Source organism: Sus scrofa, chromosome 4 (assembly GCF_000003025.6).
Source record: "Sus scrofa isolate TJ Tabasco breed Duroc chromosome 4, Sscrofa11.1, whole genome shotgun sequence".
Lineage (NCBI taxonomy): Eukaryota > Metazoa > Chordata > Mammalia > Artiodactyla > Suidae > Sus > Sus scrofa.
Window position 1 is genome coordinate 105,653,929 of NC_010446.5, and position 25,478 is coordinate 105,679,406.

General features: G+C 37.0%; 1 protein-coding gene across 3 annotated transcripts in view; it reads right to left on the reverse strand.

The window, feature by feature from the left end:
* Positions 1 to 25,478, reverse strand: part of SYCP1 (synaptonemal complex protein 1) — a 138,060-nt gene that overhangs the window by 61,575 nt on the left and 51,007 nt on the right. For all 3 annotated transcript variants that reach the window (XM_021090001.1, XM_021090000.1, XM_021090002.1), the window contains exons 13-17: positions 20,462 to 20,556; positions 19,783 to 19,967; positions 18,530 to 18,597; positions 8,340 to 8,401; positions 220 to 324 (exon numbers count right to left, since the gene is read on the reverse strand). In XM_021090001.1, the coding sequence (XP_020945660.1) occupies positions 220 to 324; positions 8,340 to 8,401; positions 18,530 to 18,597; positions 19,783 to 19,967; positions 20,462 to 20,556 (515 nt within the window). The remainder of the gene's footprint in view (positions 1 to 219; positions 325 to 8,339; positions 8,402 to 18,529; positions 18,598 to 19,782; positions 19,968 to 20,461; positions 20,557 to 25,478) is intronic.

The window sequence follows — 25,478 nt, forward strand, 5'->3', positions numbered from 1 at the left end:
ACAGCTCATGGCATCACCAGATCCTCAACCTACTCACTGAAGCCAGAGATCAAACCTGCGTCATCATGCATACCAGTCATATTCGTTTCCACTGAGCCACCCAGGAACTCCTTGTGAAGGAATCTTTCATAAAGCAAAGAGCCACACCATAATCCACAATCTAATCTAGACCCTACTAACAAAATACTTGAAAGAAAAATGTATCTTTTTTAAACAAACCTCTCTGGTTTGGAGAAGTCCAGTAAGTTCTTGTTCTGCTTGTCTTAATTCTTCAGAAATCTTCTCAAATTGTTTCTTCTCATCTAAAAGCTTTTGCTTTTCTGCCTATTTAAGGACAGGCATTAACAAATCATGACAACCAAAGAACACAATTCAATACATTCAAACTGCCCGAATAGAGTTGCAAAAACAATTATGAATTTCCCTTGGGACAAAAAAATTTTTTTTTTCTTTTTATGGCCACACCTGCAGCATATACAAGTTCCCAGGCTAGGGGTCAAATAGGAGCTATTTCCAAGGCCTATACCACAGCCCCAGAAACATCAAACTTGAGCTACATCTGCAACCTACACCACAGCTTGCAGCAACATCAGATCCTTAACCTAAAGAGTAAGGCCAGGGATCAAAACTGCATCCTCAGGGAGACAACACTGGGTTCTTAACTCAGTGAACCACAATAGGAACTCACAAAAAAAATTTTTAGAAAAGCAACAAGTCATTATTAAGTAAATTCAAAAACTAAATATGACAGAGGATTTAATGGACAGAGACCTGGAAACTACAGAATCCTAATGAAGACATAGGAAAATCCATATAAATGGAGATGGAGGAAAAAAAAGAAGTGAGCTAGAGGAGAAGGAGAAAAGATAGCAGAATAAAAGGACTCACCTCCTCGCACAAAAACACCAAAATCACAACTAACTGCCAAATAAACATCAACAAAAAAATCTGGAAACTCCCAAAAAAGATATTCTACACCCAAAGAAAAAGAGGCCACAATGAGATCATTGGAGGAGTGCTTTCACGATATAAACAAATACCATACTTGTCATGTCTGCGATTCACAAATTGGAAAATAACTATATTACATAAGTTCTCATACAGGAGTGAGTGCTCTAAACCCTATGTCAGGTTTCCCAGCCTGATGGTCTGACATTAGAAAGAGGAGTACCCAGAGAATTTGGCTTGAAAGGCCAGCAGGGCTTGAGTTCAGGAGCTCCACAGGTTTGAGGGAAATAGAGACTCCACCCTTGAAAGGCATACACAAGACTTCATGTGCATTGGGTACCAGCGCAAAGCAGTGACTCCACAGGAATCTGTGCCAGACCTACTTGCAGGTCTCCAAGAGTCTCCTAAGGAGGTAGGGGTTGGCTCTGGCTCACTGTGGGGGCACTGGAGACAGAGGCCCCAGGAAATAATCATTGGCATGAAGTGCCCTGGAGGTCACCATTTTGGAAACAAGACCTGGCTCCTCTAGCCAACAACCTTCATGCCCTAGTGCTAGGAAGTCTCAGGCCAAACAACAAATACGGTGGGAACTCAGCTCCACCCTTTGGCAGATAGGATGTCTAAAGTTATCCTGTGCACAAAGCCACAGAGACCTGGAAACTACAGAAACACCCACTGACACAGCCATATGCCCCAGACAAGACCCAGCACCATCACCAGTGATAAGCCATCGGTCCCTGTCACCAGGAAGCCTACACCAGGCATGGATCCATTTTACCCCCTTGGAGACAGACACCAGAGGCAAGAGGGGCTACAACCTTGCAGGATGCATAAAGGATACTATAAACACAGAGTGCTAGATAAAATGAAATGGCAGAAAAATATGTGCCAGATGAAGGAATACGACAAAACCCCAGGAGTTCCCGTCGTGGTGCAGTGGTTAATGAATCCAACTAGGAATCATGAGGTTGCGGGTTCGGTCCCTGCCCTTGCTCAGTGGGTTAACGATCCGGCGTTGCCGTGAGCTGTGGTGTAGATTGCAGATGCGGCTTGGATCCTACGTTGCTGTGGCTCTGGTATAGGCCGGTGGCTACAGCTTCGATTGGACCCCTAGCCTGGGAATCTCCACATGCCGTGGAAGCGGCCCAAGAAATAGCAAAAAGACAAAAAAAAAAAAAAAAAAAAAAAAAAAAAAAGACAAAATCCCAAAAGAACAACCATATGAAGTAGAGAAAGGCAACTAACCTGAAAAGGAATTCAGAGTAATGATAGTAAAGATGATCCAAGATATCAGACAAGAAATGTGACCACAAAATGAGAAATTATAAGAAATATTTAACAAATATTAGCTCTCCCTGACTTCAGATACTACTACAAAGCTACAGTAAGCAAGACAGTGTGGTACTGGTACAAAAACAAACATACAGGCCAATGGAACAGAATACAGCCCAGAAATAAACACAGACACCTATGGCCAATTAATCTTCAACAACAAAGGCAAGAATATAAAATGGGAAAAAGATGGTCTCTTCAGCAAGTGCTGCTGGCAAAACTGGACAGCTGCATGTAAATCAATGAAACTAGAACAAACCCTCACACCCTGCACTAAAGTAAACTCAAAATGACTTAAAAACTTCAACATAAGACAAGATACCATAAAAATCCTAGAAGAGAAAACAGGCAAAACATTCTCTGACATAACTTGTACAAACGTTGTCTTAGGTCGGTCTCCCAAGGAAACAGAAATAAAAACAAAAATAAACAAACAGAACCTAATCAAAGGAAACCATTAAAAAAAAGAGAAAAAACAACAAACAGAATGGGAGAAAATAGTTGCAAATGATGTAACCAACAAGGGCTTAATCTCCAAAATATGCAAACAACTCATACACTCAACAACAACAAAAAAACAAATATCTCATCTGAAAACTGGGCAGAAGACCTAAAAAGACATTTCTCCAAAGAAGACAGGTGTATTGCCAGCAGGCACATGAAAAAATGCTCAATGTCACTAATTTAAAAAATCAGAGAAATGCAAATCAAAAGTACCATGAGGAACCACCTCATGCCAGTCAGAATGGCCATCATTAATAAGCCTAAAAATAACAAATGCCAAAGAGGGAAGGTGTGGAGAAAAAGGAAACCTCCTACACTGTTGGTGGGAATGTAAATTGGTACAACCACTGTGGAAAAACAGTATGGAGGTACCTCAGAAAACTAAATATAGAACTACCGTATGACTGAGCAATCCCACTCCTGGGATATATCCAGACAAAACTTTCAATCAAAAAGATACATGTACTCATATGTTCAAAGGAGCACTATTCACAATAGCCAAGACATGAAAACAACCTAAATATCCATTGACAGATGAATGGATTAAGAAGATGTGGTACATATACATAAGGGAATAAACCACTCAGCCACAAAAAAGAATGAAATAAAGTCACTGGCAGCAACATGAATATAACTACAGATTCTCATACCAAGTGAAGTCAGAAAGAGAAAAACAAATACCATATGATATCACTTATATGTGGAATCTAAAATATGGCACAAATAAAACCTATCTACAAAAGAAAAACAGACTCACAAACATAGAGTACAGACTTGTGGTTGCCAAGGGCAGGATGGATTGGTGGTTTGGGGTTAGTAGATGCAAACTATTATGTTTAAAATGGGTAAGCAATATAGGTCCCACTATATAGGTCCCACTATATAGCACAGGGAACTGCATCCAATCTCTTTAGATAGAACATGATGGTGAATGACATGAGAAAAATAATGTATATATATGTATGACTGAGTCACTTTGCTATAAATCAGAGATTGGCATGACATTGTAAACCAACTACCCTTTAAAAAACAGTTCATAGAATTTTAAAAGGATACCTGTTAACATATAAGCACCCAATACAGAAACACTAAATGTATAAAGCAAATACTGGAGTTCCCATTGTGGCACAGTGGTTAACAAGTCCAACTAGGAACCATGAGGTTGTGAGTTCAATCCCTGGCCTCGCTCAGTGGGTTGGGGATCCCGCATTGCCATGAGCTGTGGTGTAGGTCACAGATGCAGCTTCAATCCCACACTGCTGTGGCTGTGGCATAGGCCGGCAGCTACAGCTCCAATTAAACCCCTAGCCAGGGAACCTCCATGTGCCACAGTTGTGGCCCTAAAGACAAAAATAAATAAATAAATAAATGTATAAAGCAAATACTAACATACATAAAGGGAGAAACTGATAACAATGCAACAACAGTACAAGGCTTTATCACCTTATTGACATCAATGGACAGATTATCCAGACAGAAAATCAGTAAGGCAACAAAGGTCCTAAAAATGACACAACAGCTCAGTCAGAATTAATTGTTATCTACAGAACACTTTATCCAAAAAAAAAAAAAAGAGCAGAATACACATTCTTTTCAAGTCAACATTCTCACAATCAATCAACACAGAACATTATCCAGGATAGATCACATACTAGGTCACAAAGAAGCCCTAACAAATTTAAGAGGACAAAAATTACATCAAGTATCTTTTCCAACCACAATGGTATGAAACTTGAAATCAACCACAGAAAAATAAACAGGAAAAGAACAACCACATGGCAACTAAACAACATGCTACTAAAAACGTGGGTCAGCAATGAAATCAAAGGCGAAATCAAAATGCTTTGAGGAAAATGAAAACACAACTTTCCTAAATCTACAGGATGCAGCAAAAGCAGGTTTTAAAGAGAGAATTTTACAGTAATACAGGCCTTCCTCAAGAAACAAACAAAAAAATCTCTAACAACCTAGCCTATCATCTAATAAAATTAGGAAAAGAAAAATAAAGACAAAACTCAGTAGAAGGAAATAATAAAGATCAGAGAGGAAATAAATAAATAAGAGATCAAAAAATAGAAACAACTGGAGTTCTTTTGTGGCTCAGCAGGTTAAGGATCCAGTGTTGTCACTGCAGAGGCTCAGGTTGCTGCTATGGCAAGAGTTCAATCCCTAGCCTTGGAACTTCCATATGCCATGGGTGCAGCCAAAAAAAAGAAAAAAAATTGAAAATAGCAAGGAAAATAGCTGATTTTTTGAAAAAATAAAATTGATAAACCTTAAGCCAGTCTTACCAAGAAAAATAAGAGGACCCAAATAAGCAAAATAAGAAATGGAAAGAGGAAATAAAACAACTGATACCACAGAGATACAAAAATCCTAAGAGAATGTTATGAATAGTTATATGCCAATAAACTGAATAACCTAGAAGAAATGGAAAAATTCCTAAAAACATATGTTTTTCCTAGAAGAAAAAATATATATACGTGTAACTGGGTCACCATGCTGTACAGTGGAAAACTGACAGAACAGTGTAAACCAGCTATAATGGAAAAAAATACAAATTATTATATACATTAAAAAATTAAAATTAAAAAATTTAAAAAAAAATAAAAAATACAATTATATTCAAAAAATACATTTAAAAAATAAATGTTATATGCACAAGAATAATAAAGCTGGAGGAATCACACTACCCAAACATAACACTCACTATAAAGCTACAGTAATCCAAACACTGGTGAATAGATAGACCAAAAATAAAAAAATAAAATCAATTAAATGGAAATAGTCCAGAAACATACCCAAACAAATATGGTCAAGTGATTTTTTTTTTAATCCATGTGTAAAAGCAACTCAATAGAAAAAGGAGTCTCAGAGTATCCTTGTGGCACAGTAGGTTAAGTATCCAGCATTGTCACTGCAGCAGCCAAGGTTGCTACTCTGGCTCAGGTTCAATCTCTGGCCTGGGAACTTCCACGTGCTCCAAGCACAGCCAAAAAAAAAAAACAGAAAAAGAACAATGATAATCTTTTCAATAAATGGTATAATTATCATTCTATATCAATGCAAAATGCTTATATCTTAAATATATCTCAAAACCATCCACATTTTCATCATACTACCACCACCTCCCAGCCTAAGTTTTCTCTGGGTCTTGTGATCATCTGTCTAGTCTTCTTTTTTTCTTTTGGCTGCACCCACATCATGTGGAAGTTCCTGGGTTAGGAATCAAACCCACAATACAGCAGTGACAACGCCAGATCCTTAAGCCACTACACCACAAAAGAACCTCTCATCCATCTATTCTTAACTTTCCTGCCTTACTGTATTTTGTTCTCTGTAGTGCTAGACAAGTAAGCTTTTCAAAATGCAAATCTAACCAGGTCACTCCCTGATGAGATTCTTTAGAGGTTCTCATTCTTCTTAGGGTAAATACAAAATTGTGTTGATATGACTGAAAGGGTGTGAACTGTCAGGCTAACTACCTCTTTAGTCACAGTTTGCACCACATTCTTCCTTTCACTCCATGTTGTAGTCATCATACTTCTTCCTATCAAAGGACCTTTGCATTTAATATATCCTCTACCTGATAAGCACTTCTTTACTTCTGTGGATTTCAGTTCAATCTTTTTTTCAAAAAAGCCTCTCCTGAACTCTCTCAATAGTTCAAATCCTTTTATTATAGGTTTCATAGCACTGTGAACTAATCCTTTATTGCCCAGACACCATTGTATCATTACCTTTAAATGACTGTTTGTATTTAAGTGTGATTATTTCACGACTGTAGTTCCATGCAAACAGAATATGCATCCATTTGCTCTCCACTGCATCCCCAGTGTATATCATAAAAAGGACTCAAAAATGTTTGTTAAATGAATAAATGTATTTTCTTATTCATCCCTCACAACCATCCTATGAGATATGTACAGTTATTTTCCCCCTTTCATAGATAGAAAGACCAAGGCATCAAGAGTTTAGGTAAATTATGCTAGGTCACACAGCTAAGAAGTAAAGAGCTGGATACCAAACAAGCATTGTCATTCTAAGGACGAAGGTCTTCTGATGCTCTGTGGCTGTTCAAATATAACAAAAGCCTAAACTAACCCTTGCCCATGTAGGAGTGTAAAAATAATACTGTAGTATTAATTCATTTGACAAATACTTATAAAGAACTTACAAAGTGTCAGTGATGTACCAAGTACTGAGGTTACAGGGCAAACAGGACATAGGATCTTAGCTCTTATTGGAGTATACATTCATTTTACTATTTATTTACTGACCATCTACTATGTGCCATCCACTGTTTTAAGAAAGGGGGACTCTAAAGGTCAAATAAAGCTATTAAAAAGCTTTATTTATACCAAAAATAAATATCATTTTTGATAAGTGCTATAAAAGAAAAATGCAGGGTGCTATAGGAACAACTCTAAAGAGACTTAACTAGCCAAGAATACCAAGAGACATTTCTAAAGAATTGATATTTAAGCTGTGACCTGAAGTATAATTTTGCATGATCAAATTTGAGAGAAATGTAATCATTATTATTATTTGTAAGAATTTGTACAAAAGCTAGTCACTGAAGAAAGGACAAGCATTTGGAAACAGTGCTTCCTAAGAGATTAAAAAAATTAGGAGTAGCAAAATCAGGTAAAAATGTGATAGGTTAAAGCCAAAATCAAATATGCGTAATCATAAACAACACTATCTTCAATAAGCAAGGGCTGGAAAACTATAGCCCTTGAGACAAAATCAACCCAGACTTCTTTTGTAGGCCCTTGAATAATGGTTCTTACATTTTTACAAGAATGTTAAAAATGAAAAAAAGAAGGAGGAGGAGAAAATTAACATTCTGTATACAGCCACAAAGCCTAAAATATTTACTATCTAGTCCTTTACCAAAAAAGTTTACTAACCCATGCCCAATTAAAATAAAAATGAAGCCCTACAGATAATTAATTTATACCATAGATATCCTTCTCAAAGTTGCAGCTTTGTGGCTCAAAAGTATCAAAGCCCCACCAAACTTACAATCAGCTACAGAATATGCATATTTGATCCTACTTAAGTATACTGCAACATATGTTCAAATAATATAAGTACCTTCACTAAGACAGTTATTAAAATGTATAAAAATTGGTACAGATAAGAAATGTGGTGGAGGAGGGATTGGGATGGACTGGGAATCTGGGATGCAAACTATTGCATTTGGAGTGGATAAGCAATGAGATCCTAATAGCACTGGGAACTATATCTAGTCACTTGTGATGGAGCATGATGGAGGATAATGTGAGAAAAAGAACGTATATATGTGTGTGTGACTGGGTCACTTTGCTGTACAGTAAAAATTGACAGAACACTGTAAATCAACTATAATGGAAAAAATAAAAATCATTAAAAAAAAGAAAAATGAATTTACTAAAGCCAAAGGTAATTTCTTTATATTTTTGCTGAAAAAACTACCAAAAAAATCTATATAATGAGAGTCTAAGTCATTGAATTCAATACTATTTTGAAAAATAATTGCTATATATTAATAAAAGAAACAATATACTTACCAAGATTTCTTTCATTTCTTCAAGTTCTACTTCTTTGTTATTTTTAAGCTTAGTCATCTCTTCTAGAAAAAGTAAAAGAATATAAATGTGTTAAAGGCTAGATTAAAAGAATAGGAAAAGAGAGACAAGAAAAAAAGAATATCATTTGAAAAGGAAAAATTAAAAGAGATGGGCTGATGCAACAAGAGCACTGAAAAGCACAGAGGAATTTCAAATGGAACTATATGCAAAGTAATAATGGGTAAGTACTAACAGTGATATTTCTGTAAAATTAATTCCACAACCAAAGGAGCCCAAAGTTTATTAAACAAAATAAGCACTGCATCTATATAAAATATATTTGGAATGAAGTCACAAAGCATGTGCCTTTACCTTCAATTCATCACTATCTAAACATCTGGCTTCTTAATCTTCACTCCAAACTTAAAAAGAGAAGTAATTCACTTTTTTCAAGCTAATTCTGACCATTGTTCTAGATCTCAACATTCCCACCTCCTCTAAGACTTCGGTTGCTATATTACTAATACACACAATGACTCTCTGCAGAGGAATCTTTAATTTCCCCCACCCCATCTAAACATCTATTTGAATACAAAACAAAAATATCCAATTGACCTTTCTGCCCTTTTCATACTATTGTCAAATTTCCTACTTTGTTTTGTAACCAAATTCCTGTTTGTTGTCTTCTATAGTTCTTTCTTAATCCCATGAAAAACTAATACCTATCTCCATTAATAAAATTATGATCTCAAAGATCACCAATAGTCATTCCACGGTACAATTCTTATCATTGTGGAACTTTTGACATTTGATACTATTAGCCCTCTCTTTACTTATCTTCCTTCAATTTTCAAAACCTTGTATTATTAAGATTTCCTGTTTCCTACCTCTTGCTCTTGTTTTCTTTGCCAACACCCTTCCTTCTTGTCACCCTAAATAACAATGATTTATAATGCTTTTCTTTCTATACTTCCATGAATTCAACACTAGGCTAATGAATTAGAAAAACTTTCAGCTCAACTCTCCTGTTTTTCGTTTCTTAAATTTTTAAAACACCTACAAAGTTCCCAAATGAGTCTGGTTGTCACTAAAATTTTTTATATCTGAAACACTGTCTTCCCTCACTCTTAAGAGTTATTAATTATTAGACATATGATAGATTAACTGAAAAGTCCAGACTGTACATTAAAAACAAATAAAAAATTGTAATAATTACCCAGTTTCTAAGAAAGTCTCTAAGAAAACTCAACAAAATAAGAAATGCCAATGGAGGAGTTCCCACCGTGGCACAGTGGAAATGAATCTGACTAGGAAACATGAGGTTGCGGGTTTGATCCCTGGCCTTGCTTATTAGTGGGTTAAAGATCTGGCGTTGCTGTGGCTGTGGTGCAGGCTGGCAGCTACGGCTCCGATTGGACCCCTAGCCTGGGAACCTCCATATGCCACGGGAGCAGCCCTAAAAAAGACAAAAAATAAAATAAAATAAAAGGAGTTCCTGTCGTGGCTCAATGGAAAATGAACCTGACTAGTATCCATGAGGAGGTGGGTTTGATCCCAGGCCTCGCTCAGTGGGTTAAGGATCTGGCATTGCCATGAGCTGTGGTGTAGGTCACAGACACAGCTTGGATCCCACACTGCCTGTGGTGAAGACTGGCAGCTACTGCTCCAATTCCACCCCTAGCCAGGGAACCTCCATATATTGAGGGTGTGGCCTTAAAAAAAAAAAGAGAGAGAGAGAGAGAGAAATGTCAGTAGAGAGTATAAAAGAAAAACCTGTCACATGCAAAACTTAACTACAAAGTTTCATTTTAGGTAAAAGTAGTTAATTTTTTAAAACTCAAGGATTGGTTAAAACATAGTGGGCTGTGGAGTTTCCATCGTGGCTCAGTGGTTAACGAATCCGACTAGGAACCATGAGGTTGCGGGTTCGATCCCTGACCTTGCTCAGTGGGATAAGGATCCAGCGTTGCCATGAGCTGTGGTGTAGGTCGCAGACACAGCTCGCACCCTGAGTTGCTGTGGCTCTGGCGTAGGCCGGCAGCTACAGCTCTGATTAGACCCCTAGGCTCAGAACCTCCATGTGCCATGGGAGTGGCCCTAGAAAAGCCAAAAAAATAAATAAGATAGTGGGCTCTCTCTCACCACCAATCCTATAAAATTTTTAAAAAGAAAAAAACATACATATAAATATTAACAAAACCAGACAGCCTAGCATTAATAAATCAAAGAGTTGAGGGATTCTTAGGGGTTGAGATGGGGAGAACTCATATTAATTTAATAAGGCTATGTGAACAACTAGACAAGGTAACCTCCTCACCACATAGTACACCTAAGATTAAATCAAGGATTCTGGGAATTGGAGCCAAAGGGACATGGCACTGCCCCTAACTGCTCATAATCTCTAAGCAAGATAAGTATTCCCTATACCCAAAAGACAAGCTACCAAGTCCACCCTTCCATACAGCACCTCCCATCTCTCCCCACAATCAGAAGAATCAGATTATAATATACACACGGATAAATATGGATTCTCAAATATTGAGAGGAGTAAACAATCAAGAATCAACTATTAGGAGTTGCTGCTGTGGCTCTGTGAGTTAAGAACCCAACATAGTCTCCATGAAGACATGGGTTTGATCCCTGGCCTCACACAGTGGGTTAAGGATCTGGTGTTGCTGCAAGCTGCAGTGAATGTTGCACCGGCTCAGATCCGGTGTTGCTGTGGCCGTGGCACAGGCCAGCAGCTGTACCTTAAATTGGCCCCCTAGCCCAGGAGCTTCCATGTGACACAGATGCGGCCATACAAAAAAAAAAAAAAAATCAACAGTGAAGAAAAGTACACCCATGAAAGAGGCATCAAATTCAATTAAGAGAATTAAAATAGAATTCAAGGGGAAAAAATAATAGAAGCAGATATTTTGCTAAGTGTAGTATATTCCAACAGGATACTATATTCACAAGATAAATTAGCTAGAGCCCAGGAGTTCCCTTCATGGCTCAATGGTTAATGAACCAAACTAGGAACCATGAGGTTGTGGGTTCGATCCCTGCCCTTGCTCAGTGGGTTAACGATCCAGCGTTGCCGTGAGCTGTGGTGTAGGTTGCAGACGAGGCTCGGATCCTGCGTTGCTGTGGCTCTGGCGTAGGCCAGCAGCTACAGCTCCGATTAGACCCCTAGCCTGGGAACCTCCATATGCCATGGGCGTGGCCCTAAAATAGCAAAAAAAAAAAAAAAAAAAATTAGCTAGACCCCTTGAACATTTAAAATTAGATAACCAAAATTTTTAAAATAGTGAAATAAACATACCTCAAGATTGGCTTAGGGAGTTCCTGTTGCGGCTCAGTGGAAACAAATTTAACTAGTATCCATGAGGACACAGGTTCAATCCCTTCCCTTGCTCAGTGGGTTAAAGATCCAGCATTGCCATGAACTGTGGTATAGGTCACAGATGAGGCTTGGATCTGACGCCGCTATGGCTATGGCACAGACCAGCAGTACAGCTCCAATTTGACCCCCAGACTAGGAACTTCGTATGCACCAAAGACCAAAAAAAAAAAAAAAGATTGAATTAGGAGAGAGAATACACACAAAAAAAATTTCCCCAAATTCTGCAAAAATAGAGTTCCCTTTGTAGCTCAGCAGTTGGCAAATCCAACTAGGATCCATAAGGATGCAGGTACAATCCCCAGCCTTGATCAGTGGGTTAAGGATCCAACATTGCCATAAGTTGTTGTGTAGGTCTCAGACACGGCTCAGATGCTACATTACTGTGGCTGTGGCATAGGCCCAATTAGACCCCTAGCCTAGGGACTTGCATATGCCGTGGGCGAAACCCTAAAAAGACAAAAAAAAAAAAAGGGGAGAGATAGAGAGAACTAGAAAGTGGAAAGTATAAGAGAAAAAAATTTAAACATGAAGGATCAATTAAGAATTTGCAAAATCCAGAGTTTCTGTTGCGGCTCAGTGGTTAACGAATCCAACTAGGAACCATGAGGTTGTGGGTTCGATCCCTGGCCTTGCTCAGTGGGTTAATGATCTGGCGTTGCTGTGAGCTGTGGTGTAAGTCAAAGATGTGGCTCAGATCCTGAGTTGCTTTGGCTGTGGCATAGGCTGCAGGCTACAGGCTACAGCTCCGATTAGACCCCTAGCCTGGGAACCTCCATATGCCTTGGGAGTGGCCCTAGAATAGGCAAAAAGACCAAAAAAAAAAAAAAAAAAGAATTTGCAAAATCCACCTATCAGAACTTGAAGAGAGACAAAGAAAGAAAGAGAGAGAAAGGTAGAGAAAATAATAACACTAGAAGGAAGAAAAAAAAGAAAAATTTTCAGAGCTGAAGCCAGACAAGATATCCTCAATTAATGGGCTCACCAAATGCTAGCATAAGTTTGATATGATTCCATTTTTAAAAGATATTCTTTCACACTTATACCACTCAAAGAGCCGCCAATCTGATTTTTCTACTTCTAATTTTTCCTCACTACCAACACTCCTTTTCCAACATCAAATTTATCTTCCATACAGAAGTTACAGTGATCCTTTAAAATGTAAACAAGATCATGTCATTCCTCTACTTAAAATCTTTCAGTGGTGTTCCTTTGCTGTTAGAATAAAATAAAAATTCCTTTCCTTGACCCTATTTGATTTGGTCCTTATCATCCCCTACTTACTTCATTCTTCTTTCCATATTGTTTCTTATACTCAGTCACAAAGGCTTTCATTCAGTCATATGAATTGAACAAGCTCTTTCATACCTCAGAGCATTTCCACATGCTTTTCCTCTTTGATTGAAATGCTCTCTCCAACTCACATGCTTTACCCTTAACTAAATCTCACTTATGAGGGTCTCAGTTTAAGGCCAACCTTGATCACCAAATCTAAATCAGGCCTTATTATTTTTTATATAGATAGATAGATAGATAGATAGATAGATAGATAGATAGATAGACAGATAGCATTTTAAGGCCACACCCATGGCATATGGAGGCTCCCAGGGGTTAAATCGGAGTTACAGCTACAGCCACAGCACAGCAATGCAGGATATGAGCTGCGTCTATGACCTACACCACAGCTCACCACAGTGCCGGATCTCCAATCCACTGAGGGAGGCCACGGACTGAACCCGCATCGTCAAGGATACTGGTCAGATTCATTTCTGCTGTGCCATGATAGGAACTCCTCCAGTTTTCTATATTTTGTAATTTTCATTTCTTTCATAGCACTTATCTCAATTTGATTATTCATTTTATGTCCCACAAGTAGAGTGCAAAATCTCGTAAGAACAAAGACCACATAGTTATGTTCCTAATTTTATATCCAAAGCTAAATGAGAAATAAACATCTAGGTATTAATTTGATATAACTTTTTAGGGCCATGCCTGCAGTATATCAAAGTTCCCAGGCTAGGGGTCAAATCAGAGTTGCAGCTGCCAGCCTATATCACAGCCATAGCATCACCAGATGTGAGCCAAATTTGCAACCTACACTGCAGCTCATGTCAACACCAGACCCTTAACCCACTGAGTGAGGCCAAGGATTGAACCTACATCCTCATGGATACTAGTCGGGTTCTTAAACCACTGAGGCGCAATGGGAACACCCCACTGTAATATCTTATAACCAAAGACGAAGCAGTAGAAAAAACTAGAGGGAGAATCTGTTACATAAGCAGAGTGAAAACAAATATGGATACAGATTTAGAAGAAAAACCATAGGAGTAAAACCTGTTTAGAGCTATATTAAATGAATTAAATATAGGAGACACATAAACAAGCAAAGCAAATTGTACCAAGTAAAGAAACTGAGAAAAAAATTACTGACAAAGATTCTGTATTTACAGCTGGTTTTAACTTATTTAATATGCACTACCTCATTCTTTAAATGAACAATGAAAAGACAGCTGATATTTAGAGTTTGAACTTAGGCAATTAGATGGCTCTTAAATTTGCAACACAGTACAATCACATTTGTATTTAAGGAACATGCTAGCTTAAATGCAGAAAATGAGCAAAAGGTAAACAACACTAGAAACAAAAAACTGATTCTGAAGATAGTGCAATTACTTCTGGCCAGAGATCTAATCTGATCCCAACCTAATGTTAAGCTAGAAGGGGTAGAGCAAGCTATATCTGAGTAGTGCATAGAAAAAAAGTGATCTTAGGATAAGTCAATGGGATAGCTGAGGGAAAAATGGAGGCATACTCTAACCAAGATATAAGCTAAGAAAATACCAGCAAGGAAGAATGCAAAGTGTAGCCAGGAAACAAAAGCAGTAAGAATGAGGGCTATTGCAATTAAGAAAGAAGGATATGAATGAAAGCCAAAGCAACAGAAGCCTAGTAAATACAAAAAGGGATAAACAAAGACAAGGACAAATGAGGGAAATTGGAAACATGTTTTGATGATTAATCTGTCATATACAATTTGTGTTCCATTATGTTACTCATTGCATCCGTCTGCTAGGCTAAGAGAATGTGCATAAAACTCTAAAAACCAGGAGAGGAAATGAGGACTTGAACTGTTCAAGGTCAATGAAGAAAAGGGGGAGGATTTAAGAGATATTTTAAGAGTTAGAAACTCTTGGGAGTTCCCTTTGCGGCTCAGCCATTCAAGAACGTGACTAGGATCCATGAGGATGCGGGTTCAATCCCTGGCCTTGCTCAGTGGATTAAGGATCCAACATTGCCGTGAGCTGTAGTGCAGGTCACAGACACGGCTCAGATCCCACATTGCTGTGGCTGTGGGCGGCGTAGGCCGGCAGCTGTAGCTCCTATTAGACCCCTAGCCTGGGAACTTTCACAGGCTGAGGGTATGACCCCAAAAAGGGAAAAAAAAAAAATTAGAAACTCTTAAATTAGTTACATTTTTAGAAACAGCAGCATTGGATAACCAATCATAAGTTAAGTGAAAGATAAGGGAGAAAGATTTTTTGATTTTGAAAACTATACTATTAACTAAAAAGGAAATAAACTGAGTACTTACATCATTGTTAATGATACTCTCCTACACATAATACTTTGCACACTCTATCATTCTCTACAACTACCCAAAGCCTGTCTATACCCTAATGTCTACTTTTAAAATTTACTTCTTCCATAAAGACTTTTTCAGCTCTGCAGTCCACATCGATACCTTTAACTTCCTCTTGTTATCAGCATTAACACATTTCCATCAATATGAAATCTGTGAGCATTCACCCCAAATGTACAAATATATACAATACAAATTTTGTACAAATATTTGTATAAATACATGCTTATATTTTATACAAATTTATAAAATATAACTATGTGTATTATATAATTGTACTATATGTATTGTATTATCATTATAAAACATATGTACAGCATAGAAATAAACAGAAATAGAAGTCCTTTATACTAAATAGAATTCTTGCTCCTCTAATTTTGAAAACATTGCTCCTAATCATTTTGTGTCTAAACTTTCTCCTACAATCATTAGAAATTTCTCAAGAACACAGTATTTCACATCTTGTATGTTTCCACAACATCTAAGGAATGCTAACAAACACACATAGAACTGTTTGACAGTTTTAGAATTCCTTATCCAAACTTCTTCTTCTTTTTTTTTTTTTTGTCTTTTTTGCTATTTCTTGGGCCGCTCCCACGGCATATGGAGGTTCCCAGGCTAGGGGTCTAATCGGAGCTGTAGCCACCGGCCTACGCCAGAGTCACAGCAACGCGGGATCCGAGCCGCGTCTGCAACCTACACCACAGCTCACGGCAACGCCGGATCGTCAACCCACTGAGCAAGGGCAGGGACTGAACCCGCAACCTCATGGTTCCTAGTCAGATTCGTCAACCACTGCACCACAACGGGAACTCCCCAAACTTCTTATATTGCTCTTAGTACTAAGAGAAAAATCATATCATGCATTTTTTTAATATAACAATAACAGCCACTTATATTCAATATCAGATTGAATTGTTATAAATAAATATCCATTAAAGATATTTTATGGACTGAAATAACTCCTAAGTCTACAACATTCAATTAAACTAATTCTAAAGAACACAGTTATATGCAGTGATTTAAAGCGGTATGTTATGCTCTAAAAAAAGATTTAAAAATTGGGTAAAAATACATTTATAATCATTCTAATATAAAATCATACTAAAAAGTATTTCCTTTTTTTTTTTTTTTCTTTTTGCTATTTCTTGGGCCGATCCCACAGCATGTGGAGGTTCCCAGGCTAGAGGTTGAATCGGAGCTGTAGCCACCAGCCTACACCAGAGCCACAGCAACGCGGGATCCAAGCCACGTCTGCGACCTACACCACAGCTCACAGCAAAGTCAGATCCTTAACCCACTGAGCAAGGGCAGGGATCAAACCCGCAACCTCATGGTTCCTAGTCGGATTCGTTAACCACTGAGCCACAATGGGAACTCCCTAAAAAGTATTTCTTAAAAAATAAAGCACAACACTGCAAATCGACTATAATAAAAAAGCAAATAAACCTGTAATCAATAAAAAAATAAAATATTTACCACTGGACAGTACAATTTTGGATGTCCAAAAGTTAGTCTAGTCTATAGTGGAAATTAAGCATTGCAAAAGGAAAATCGTAAATAGAGTTTCAAAGTATAACCAAACATCCTAACAAGGCACTATAATTTCTAATCATTTTAATTATATAAGTATTCAAAGCTAATAATAAAGATTAATGAAAATTAGAGATTTATAGAAAAACACCTGCCAATCCATGAATTTTTTATTTATTTACTTATTTATTTTGCTTTATAGGGCCGCACCTGCAGCATATGGAGGTTCCCAGGCTAGGGGTTGCATCGGAGCTACAGCTGTAGGCCTGTGCTACAGCCACAGCAATGCCAGATCTGAGCCAAGTCTGTGACAGGAACTCCTGAATAATTTTAATTTATGAAAATAATATTTATTTTGAGTTCCCGCTGTGACACGACGGAAATGAATCCAACTAGTATCCATGAGGATGTGGGTTCCATTCCTGGCCCTGCTCAATGGGTTGGGTATTTGGCATTGCCATGAGCTATGCTATAAGTCACAGACTGGGCTCAGATCTGGCATGGCTGTGGCTGTGGCACAGGCTGGCAGCTGTAGCTCCGATTTGACCCCTAGCCTGAGAATTTCCATATGCCACAGGTGCAGTCCTAAAAAGCAAAAAAAAAAATTAATTTCTTTAACCAAAATTCAGGGAAAAAAGGCTTTCATATCTTTATAAATCTCCGCAATTGTAGATATGAAACTTTATAAATATGAAACATAGAGTTATTAGGATTACTAACTCTATGGTCATAAATTCACAAAACAACTACAAAATTTCTTTCTTTTGGCCATAAAAGTTGAATATTAAAAACACTATATGATAAAATCAGGTTATTTTCCTATAATCAGTTTATAAGCCAACATGACTAACCCTGAAATTTTAAAATTCAGTTAAAATATGGGAGTTCCCTTCATGGCTCAATGGTTAATGAACCCAACTAGGATCAATGAGGATGCAGATCCAATCCTTGGCCTTGCTCAGTGGGTTAAGGATCTGGCATTTGCCACGAGCTGTGGTGTAGGTTTCAGACGTGGCTCGGATCCCATGTTGCTATGGCTGTGGTGTAAGCTGGTGGCTACAGCTCTGATTCGACTCCTAGCCTGGGAACCTCTACATGCACAGGTGCAACCCTAACATAGCAAAATAAATTAATTAAATTAAATATAACAGACATTTCCCACTAAGAATTATTATTAAGGCCTCCAAATCCTAAAATAAGAAAAAAGACTGCAAAAACATCACTTAGGCTCCTTACACTTCTAGATATCCCTGAGCTGCGTAATGAAAGTGAATAGTCTTTTTTAAGTTCTTTGCAGCTGCCGGCCTACACCACAGCAATGCCAGATCTGAGCCGCATCTGCGACCTACACCACAGCTCATGGCAACACTGGATCCTTAACCCACTGAGCAAGGCCAGGGATAAAATCTGGGTCCACATGGATACTAGTCAGATTCGTTTCTGCTGAGCCACAAGGGGAACTCCATCTATTTTAAGATTTAAATTTTCTATCTTTGAAAAGTCAAATAAAAAGTTATCAGATAATCATTATTGGTAAATAACAGAAACTATATTTTATTCTGAAATAATGTTGATGGTTTTATAACTGGCTAATATCATCATTTGCACATGTTATTCTCTAAATCTTACCCAGTTCACATGCTTTCTTCTGAAGTTCCATGGTAAGTACTTTCAATTCATCTTCACTTTTTTCCAATCTTGTAAAATATATTAGTTCACAATGTAAAATATTCTTTTAGTCAGAATTCATCTAATAACTAAAACTGGCACAATTTAGCAATGATATATTGTAACATAGATTTACTTATTCAGTAATTACACTGAAATTACAATTTTTTGATTTAACTGTGTCAGATAGTGTAACATTTCAAAACAAGATATTAATATTATACATACATAGTAGTATATTAATTATATCTACATAAGACCTTAAAGCTCACTATCATGATTTATCTCTTAGCTATTGATGGTAATCAAATTAATGTATTCTAAAACTTAGAAAGAGACTGAGTATGTAACTACTTTATACCAAATTCTGCCTTAGGAACAATATAAATATGAGAACTGCAATATTTGCTTCACTCCTCTAGACTTCCGTTTCTTCATCTATAAAACTGAAGTAATTGGAACAGATGATATCTAAGGTCGCTTACATCTTAAAATCTGAAAATCACCTAGATAGAACATATAAGGTTAGCTGAACTAGAAAATTTAGATTTTCTTCCTTCACCATATACAATCAATAGAAAAGAAATTCTGCTAGGCACAGACCATGACTTCAGGGAGGTTTGTTCCTTTCTTTCACACTCCAGACTTAATTAACCCATACACCAATGGGACCTAAATAATTACCTAGGCCTCATAACACAGCTTTATATAAATATTTCCTTAATACAAAGTAGTAAAAAACAGAGCAAGTTTTTAACTCAAGTTTTAGAGAAACTATTTAGATAAAATGCAAATGAGTTATTTTATATTTATTTATATTCATTAATCCATCAATTTAACAAAAACTTTTGAGTAACTAACTCTGTACCAGGCAAGTGGCTAAATTTATAAATCAGAAAAGAAGTTACAGACCCCAGTAAAACAAACCAAGAGCCTAAGTTATTTCTATACAATAATCCACAGTTTAATCAAATGTGTCACATCACTGCATCAGCCCTTATGAGTCTCCATATTGCTTAACTCTATGAAAAGCATGCATGAGAACTATCCTAGAGAATATGCACTATTTTTTCCTAAGAAAACTGCTTCCCGAAAACAAACTCTTAAAATGTTTCCACTACATTCATAAAAAAGAAACTTGATTATAGATACTCTAGAAATTATTGAATACTAGAAGTAAACTGTTTTTATTCAACTATCAGAAGTATTTTTACCTTTGTTGTTCTGTTGTCAATAATTCTTTCAAGTTGCAGATAGTAGTATTAAGCTCAGTAACCACAAATGAATGGGAAGCTTTAGCTTTATTAAATTCTTCCATTTGAGCTTCTTTTTCTCCAGTGAGCTGATATATTTTTTTTGTTGCTATTTGTAAATCTTCCTCAAAAGCCTTTTGAGTACCCTAAATGAAATAAAGTACAAACAAAATTTATAAACAAAGGGCCTTAAGAAAAAGGCTGAATTCATTCACTTTCTATAATGTGCTGCCTCTCCCTCCATTTCTCCTTATCCTTCACCCTCCCCTCTACTCCATTACCAATCTGGAATGCCCCATCACTACTCTTAATTCACCATTCTTTCAAAGCCCAACTATAGTCCAAATCTCTCCATGGAGTCTTTTTAACCAATCTAGCCCATAATGTTCTTTCAATTCTTAACTACTGTAGAATTTTTGCCTGAATCATGTCTGTACCTAGCAAAGACTTGTATTTTAGTTATACTTTTGATGTGTTATCAAATGTCTCTAATTAAACTATAAGCATTTTGCAGACTTGGATTGTATCTTCTCTATTTGAAGCTTCAGGTCCTTGTACATAGTATTAGCATTCAATAAATATTTGTTGACTGATTGATGGTATGAGAATTACCACACACAAATCAGTTTTTAAACCATACCACACTTCTTTGCAAAGATATTTTAATATCTTCGAGTTCTGATGTCAAATGATCTTGCTTCTCATTTGATTCTTTTAAGTTTTCATTCTGTAATTCTAAAAGAGAAAGTTGAACATAGGTAGTACTTAATAGAAAATACCAAGAAAACAAATTATTTGTAACAATTACTTTTTCCTCTATTAAAAAACCCCAAAATGAGGGAGAATTCTGCAACTATAGACGCACTGGTATTGGTCATCATAGACTTTTATTGACTTTTCAAGACTGTTATCACCCAAGCACTCAAAGATGAATATATAAAAACTTTTGTTACTACATTTTTATTCATCACTAAACATTGGAAACAATTTAAATATCCCATAGGAGAGAGAATTATGGTGATATATGCATACAATGGGTATACCATGTAGAAACTGTAAATGATGATACAGGTGTTTATTTATTTATTACTAATTTGGATATTCATACAATGACATAGAATAAAAACAAGTTAAAAGCAGTGTTTATATAACTAGCTCATGTGAAAGGAAAGAATACACATAAAAATTTCAAAAGTAATTTATCTCCTAATGGTGAAATTATTCTTGATTTTACTTTTTATTTCCTATCTTGATTTTTCTATATTATTACACTTACTTCATTTAATATTATGAAAAGAGCTATTGACTCCACCTGACAGCTAATATTTACTAAATTCTAAGTGCCAGGTACTAGCCTATATGCTTTATATCTGTGTTTCACTTTTAAACCTCATAAAAACACTATGGGAAAAAAGTTCATGTTCTTTCTCTGTATTCGAATTATTCTCACTCCTTTTACCAGCTATCCAGACTTGGGCATGATACTTAGCCAGTCTGTCTCTACTTTTCTCACATGGAAAATGATATTTATTCATGTACTGAAGGGTTGCTATTAAGATTAAATAAGATGATGCAACTTAAAACACTTTAACCACAGTATCTAGCATATGGTCAACAGATGGCACGGTGTAAACAGAAACTGGACCTTAAAATTCAAGATACTTACAATACAATTGGACAAGTAGACAATCAATCAAAGATAAGTGTTGATGGGTACTCACTGTAAGTTCTGGGAATATACATAGAGGGGGCACCTAAGCCAAATAGGATGAGTAAGGGTTAAAAGTAAGGGAAGACAGACATCAAGGAAAAGTTCAACAAAGGCTTCCAGAAAGTGAGAGCTGAGTTGAAACATTCCAAAGCCAGTAACAATTAACAAGTGTAATAAGAGTTAGAAGAGGAAAGAGAGGTGAAAGAACATAGACAAAGGTAAAATCGAAGAGATAGACTTACACATTCTGGAGTCTAAAAGCATGAAACTTAAAGAACAAGGGAGAAATCACAAAATTAAAACAAGATTTATACAGCTTGCTTCATAAGTCTGGAAAAACAATGAAGGATGTAAGTAACAGAATAATGTCTCAGGTTTATATTTTCAAAAATTCCATTCTTAAAACATGTGTAGAAATGACGTAGTTAGTGACCCTGCCCTGGGGAAAAAAACAGGAAAAGTAGATGTGGAGAGAGGGAAATGATAACTAAAACTGTCCGTTAGGATACTGTTTATTATGGTCTGCTAGTACATGTCCCCTCTGAGAAATCATGTTCATAAACTAGTACTCAGCCACCTATGGGAACTGATTATATGCCGCTTGAATATCCTAAAAATCTCCAAGCCAAAAATTAATTGTAAGTTCTCCTAAGTTTTCTCCCAGGATCCCAGAAACTACAAATATAAATTTTTTTTCAGGAAAAATACACTTCCAATTCAGGCCTGAAACAATTTCCAGAGATGAATTTACATGTTATCACCATCAAGAATCACAAGAGTAATAAATAAAGCACCATGAGCAAAGTCACAAGAATGAACAAAAGACAGACCTGTATTTGACTGCGAGATTGCAGATGTTAGAATTACTGGTGGTGAATTTTAAAAATTAGTATTATATCATTCTTTAAAAACTAAAAGAAGGAAAATGTCCATAAACTACAACTTATCTAGAAATAATATATAAAATTGAAACTGAAAACTCCATTGGAGTAATGGTGAGGTATGCCTTTCAAACGAACATTCCACTAAAAAGGAATAAAAACTCGGGATCAAATATTAAGGGCATTAAAATCATTAAACTCCTGACAAAATAATACGAAATTAATAGTTACAAAGTGAAAAGAAGTTAGAAACCTGGAAAAGTAAGCTAAGCATAAACCTGCTTTTGCCCCAAGGGAATCTGCAGGTTCTGGCAAAGCTGAACTTTGATTTTAAATTATGATGAAGTGAGGAAAAGAAATATGAAAAATCAAAAGACTGTATAGGGCAGAGAGTCCCAGAACTGTACAATAAGCTAGGACAATCATTATATATGGATCAAGCAAATCTGAAGCACAGATTCACATCATCTGAGTGGTCCAAGTAATTCCAAGACATGAAACTGACTTAAAATGACCAGAGCCACCATACACATGGTAAAAGTAAATGGAAATCCTCCAAGGAGGAAGTTAATTTACCTATATACAAGGCAGCCTTATTAAACCTACTAATTTTTTTTCAAGAAAAATAATGAACATGGAGTCAAAGACAAGGCATTCAATAAAACAAAGATTTTGAACAAAAAAAAATCAGAAACAAAAGACAGTATGAGGCACACATTTAAGATAAAAAATTGTCAGAAAGAAACAGCTCTTCTGAGTATATTTAAAGAATAAAAACCCTGAAAATGATAACAGAAAATTTACATAAAGTAGAATAACAGATTTGAAAAGTAAGAATCTTAAAATAAACATCTTAACAACTAAAAATAAAATTGGAAGAGTTCATACTGAATGAGAAACAAACGAAGAGAAGGACAAGGTAAGTCAAAGAAATCACCCAGAATAAGGAATAGAAAGGCAAACTGTGAAACTATGGAAAAGAAATTAAGAGTCACAAAAGATACAGTTATACAGATCAATGGAACAGGATAGAAAGCCCAGAAATAAACCCACACACTTATAGTCAATTAATCTACATACAACAAAGAAGGCAAGAGTATACCATGGACAAAAGACAGTCTCTTTAATAAGTGGTGCTGAGAAAACTAGACAGCTACTGGAAAAAAATGAAATTAGAACATTCTCTAACACCATACACAAAAATAAACTCAAAATGGATTAAAGACCTAAACATGGAGTTCCCGTCGTGGCCCAGTGGTTAACGAATCCGACTAGGAGCCATGAGGTTGATCCCTGGCCTTGTTCAGTGGATTAAGGATCTAGCGTTGATGTTGAGCTGTGGTGTAGGCTGCAGACTTGGCTTGGATCTGGCATTGCTGTGGCTCTGGCTCTGGCATTGCTCTGGCAGTGGCTACAGCTCTAATTAGATCCCTAACCTGGGAACCTCCTTGTGCTGTGAGAGCGGCCCCAGAAAAGGCAAAAAGACAAAAAAAAAAAAAAGACCTAAACGTAAGACCAGATAGCAAAGGAGGAAAACACAGGCAGAACACTCTTTGACATGAATCACAGCAATATCTTTTTGGATCCAACTCCTAGAGTAATGAAAATAAAAAACAAAATAAACAAATGGGACTAAATAAACTTAAAAGCTCTTGCACAGCAAAGGGGAATAGGAGAAAACATTTGCAAACAAAGTGACCAATAAAGGATTAATCTACAAAATACGCTAACAGCTTAATCAATCTCAAAAAAACAAACAACCCAATCAAAAAATAGCATAAGATCTAAATAGACCATTTCTATTTAGATGGCCAAAAAGCACATGAAAAGGTGCTCAACATCACTAGTTATTAGAAAACTGCAAATAAAAACTACAAAGAGGTATCACCTCATACCTGTCAGAATGGCCATCATCAAAAAGTCTACAAACAATAAATGCTAGGGAAGGTGTGGAGAAAGGGGAACCCTCCCCTATACTATAAATGGAAATGTAAACTGGTACAACCACTATGGAGCAGAGTATGGAGTGTCCCTAAAAAACTAAAAATACAGGGAATTCTTCTGTGGTGCTGTGGGTTAAGGAGCTGGCATTGTCACTGTAGCAGCTTGGGTCGCTGCCGTGGTGGAGGTTCGATCCTTGGCTCAGGAACTTCCAGATGCCAAGGGTATGGCCAAAAGAAAAAAAAAAAGGAGGGAGTTCCCGTCGGGGCTCAGTGGTTAACGAATCTGACTAGGAACAATGAGGTTGCAGGTTTGATCTCTGGCCTTGCTCAGTGGGTTCAGGATCTGGCGTTCCCGTGAGCTGTGGTGTAGGTCACAGACGCGGCTCAGATCTGGCGTTGCTGTGACTCTGGTGTAGGCTGGTGGCTACAGCTCCAATTGGACCCCTAGCCTGGGAACCTCCATATGCCACGGGTGCGGCCCTAGAAAGACAAAAAGACCAAAAGACCAAGAAAAAAAAAAAGAGAGAGAGAGAGAGAGAAAGAATTACCATTTAACCCAGCAATTCCACTGCTGAGCCTATATCTAGAGAAAACCATAATTCAAAAAGATAGATGAGGGAGTTCCCGCTGTGGCTCAGTAGAAAAGAACCTGACTAGTACCGATGAGGGCACAGGTTCAATCCCTGGCTTCCCTCTGTGGGGTAAAGAGCCAGCAGTGCCATGAGCTATGGTGTAGGTCACAAACGGTGACTCAGATTTGGCATTTCTGTGGCTGTGGTGTAGGCTGGCAGCTACACCTCCAATTCGACCCCTAGCCTGGGAACCTCCATATGCCTCAGGTGCAGCCCTTAAATTAAAAAAAGCCAGAAAGATACATGCACCCCAATATTCATAGCAGCACTACGTACAATAGATATGACATGGAAACAACCTAAATGTCCATCAATAGAAGAAGGGATAAAGAAGTTGCTCATGTACACAATGGAATGTTACTCAGGCATAAAAGAAACTGAAATAACACCACTGTAGCAACATGGATGTACTTTCATACTAAGTGATGGAAGTCAGAGAAAGACAAATATTATATGATGTCATTAAATGAGGAATCTAAAAAAGTGTTAC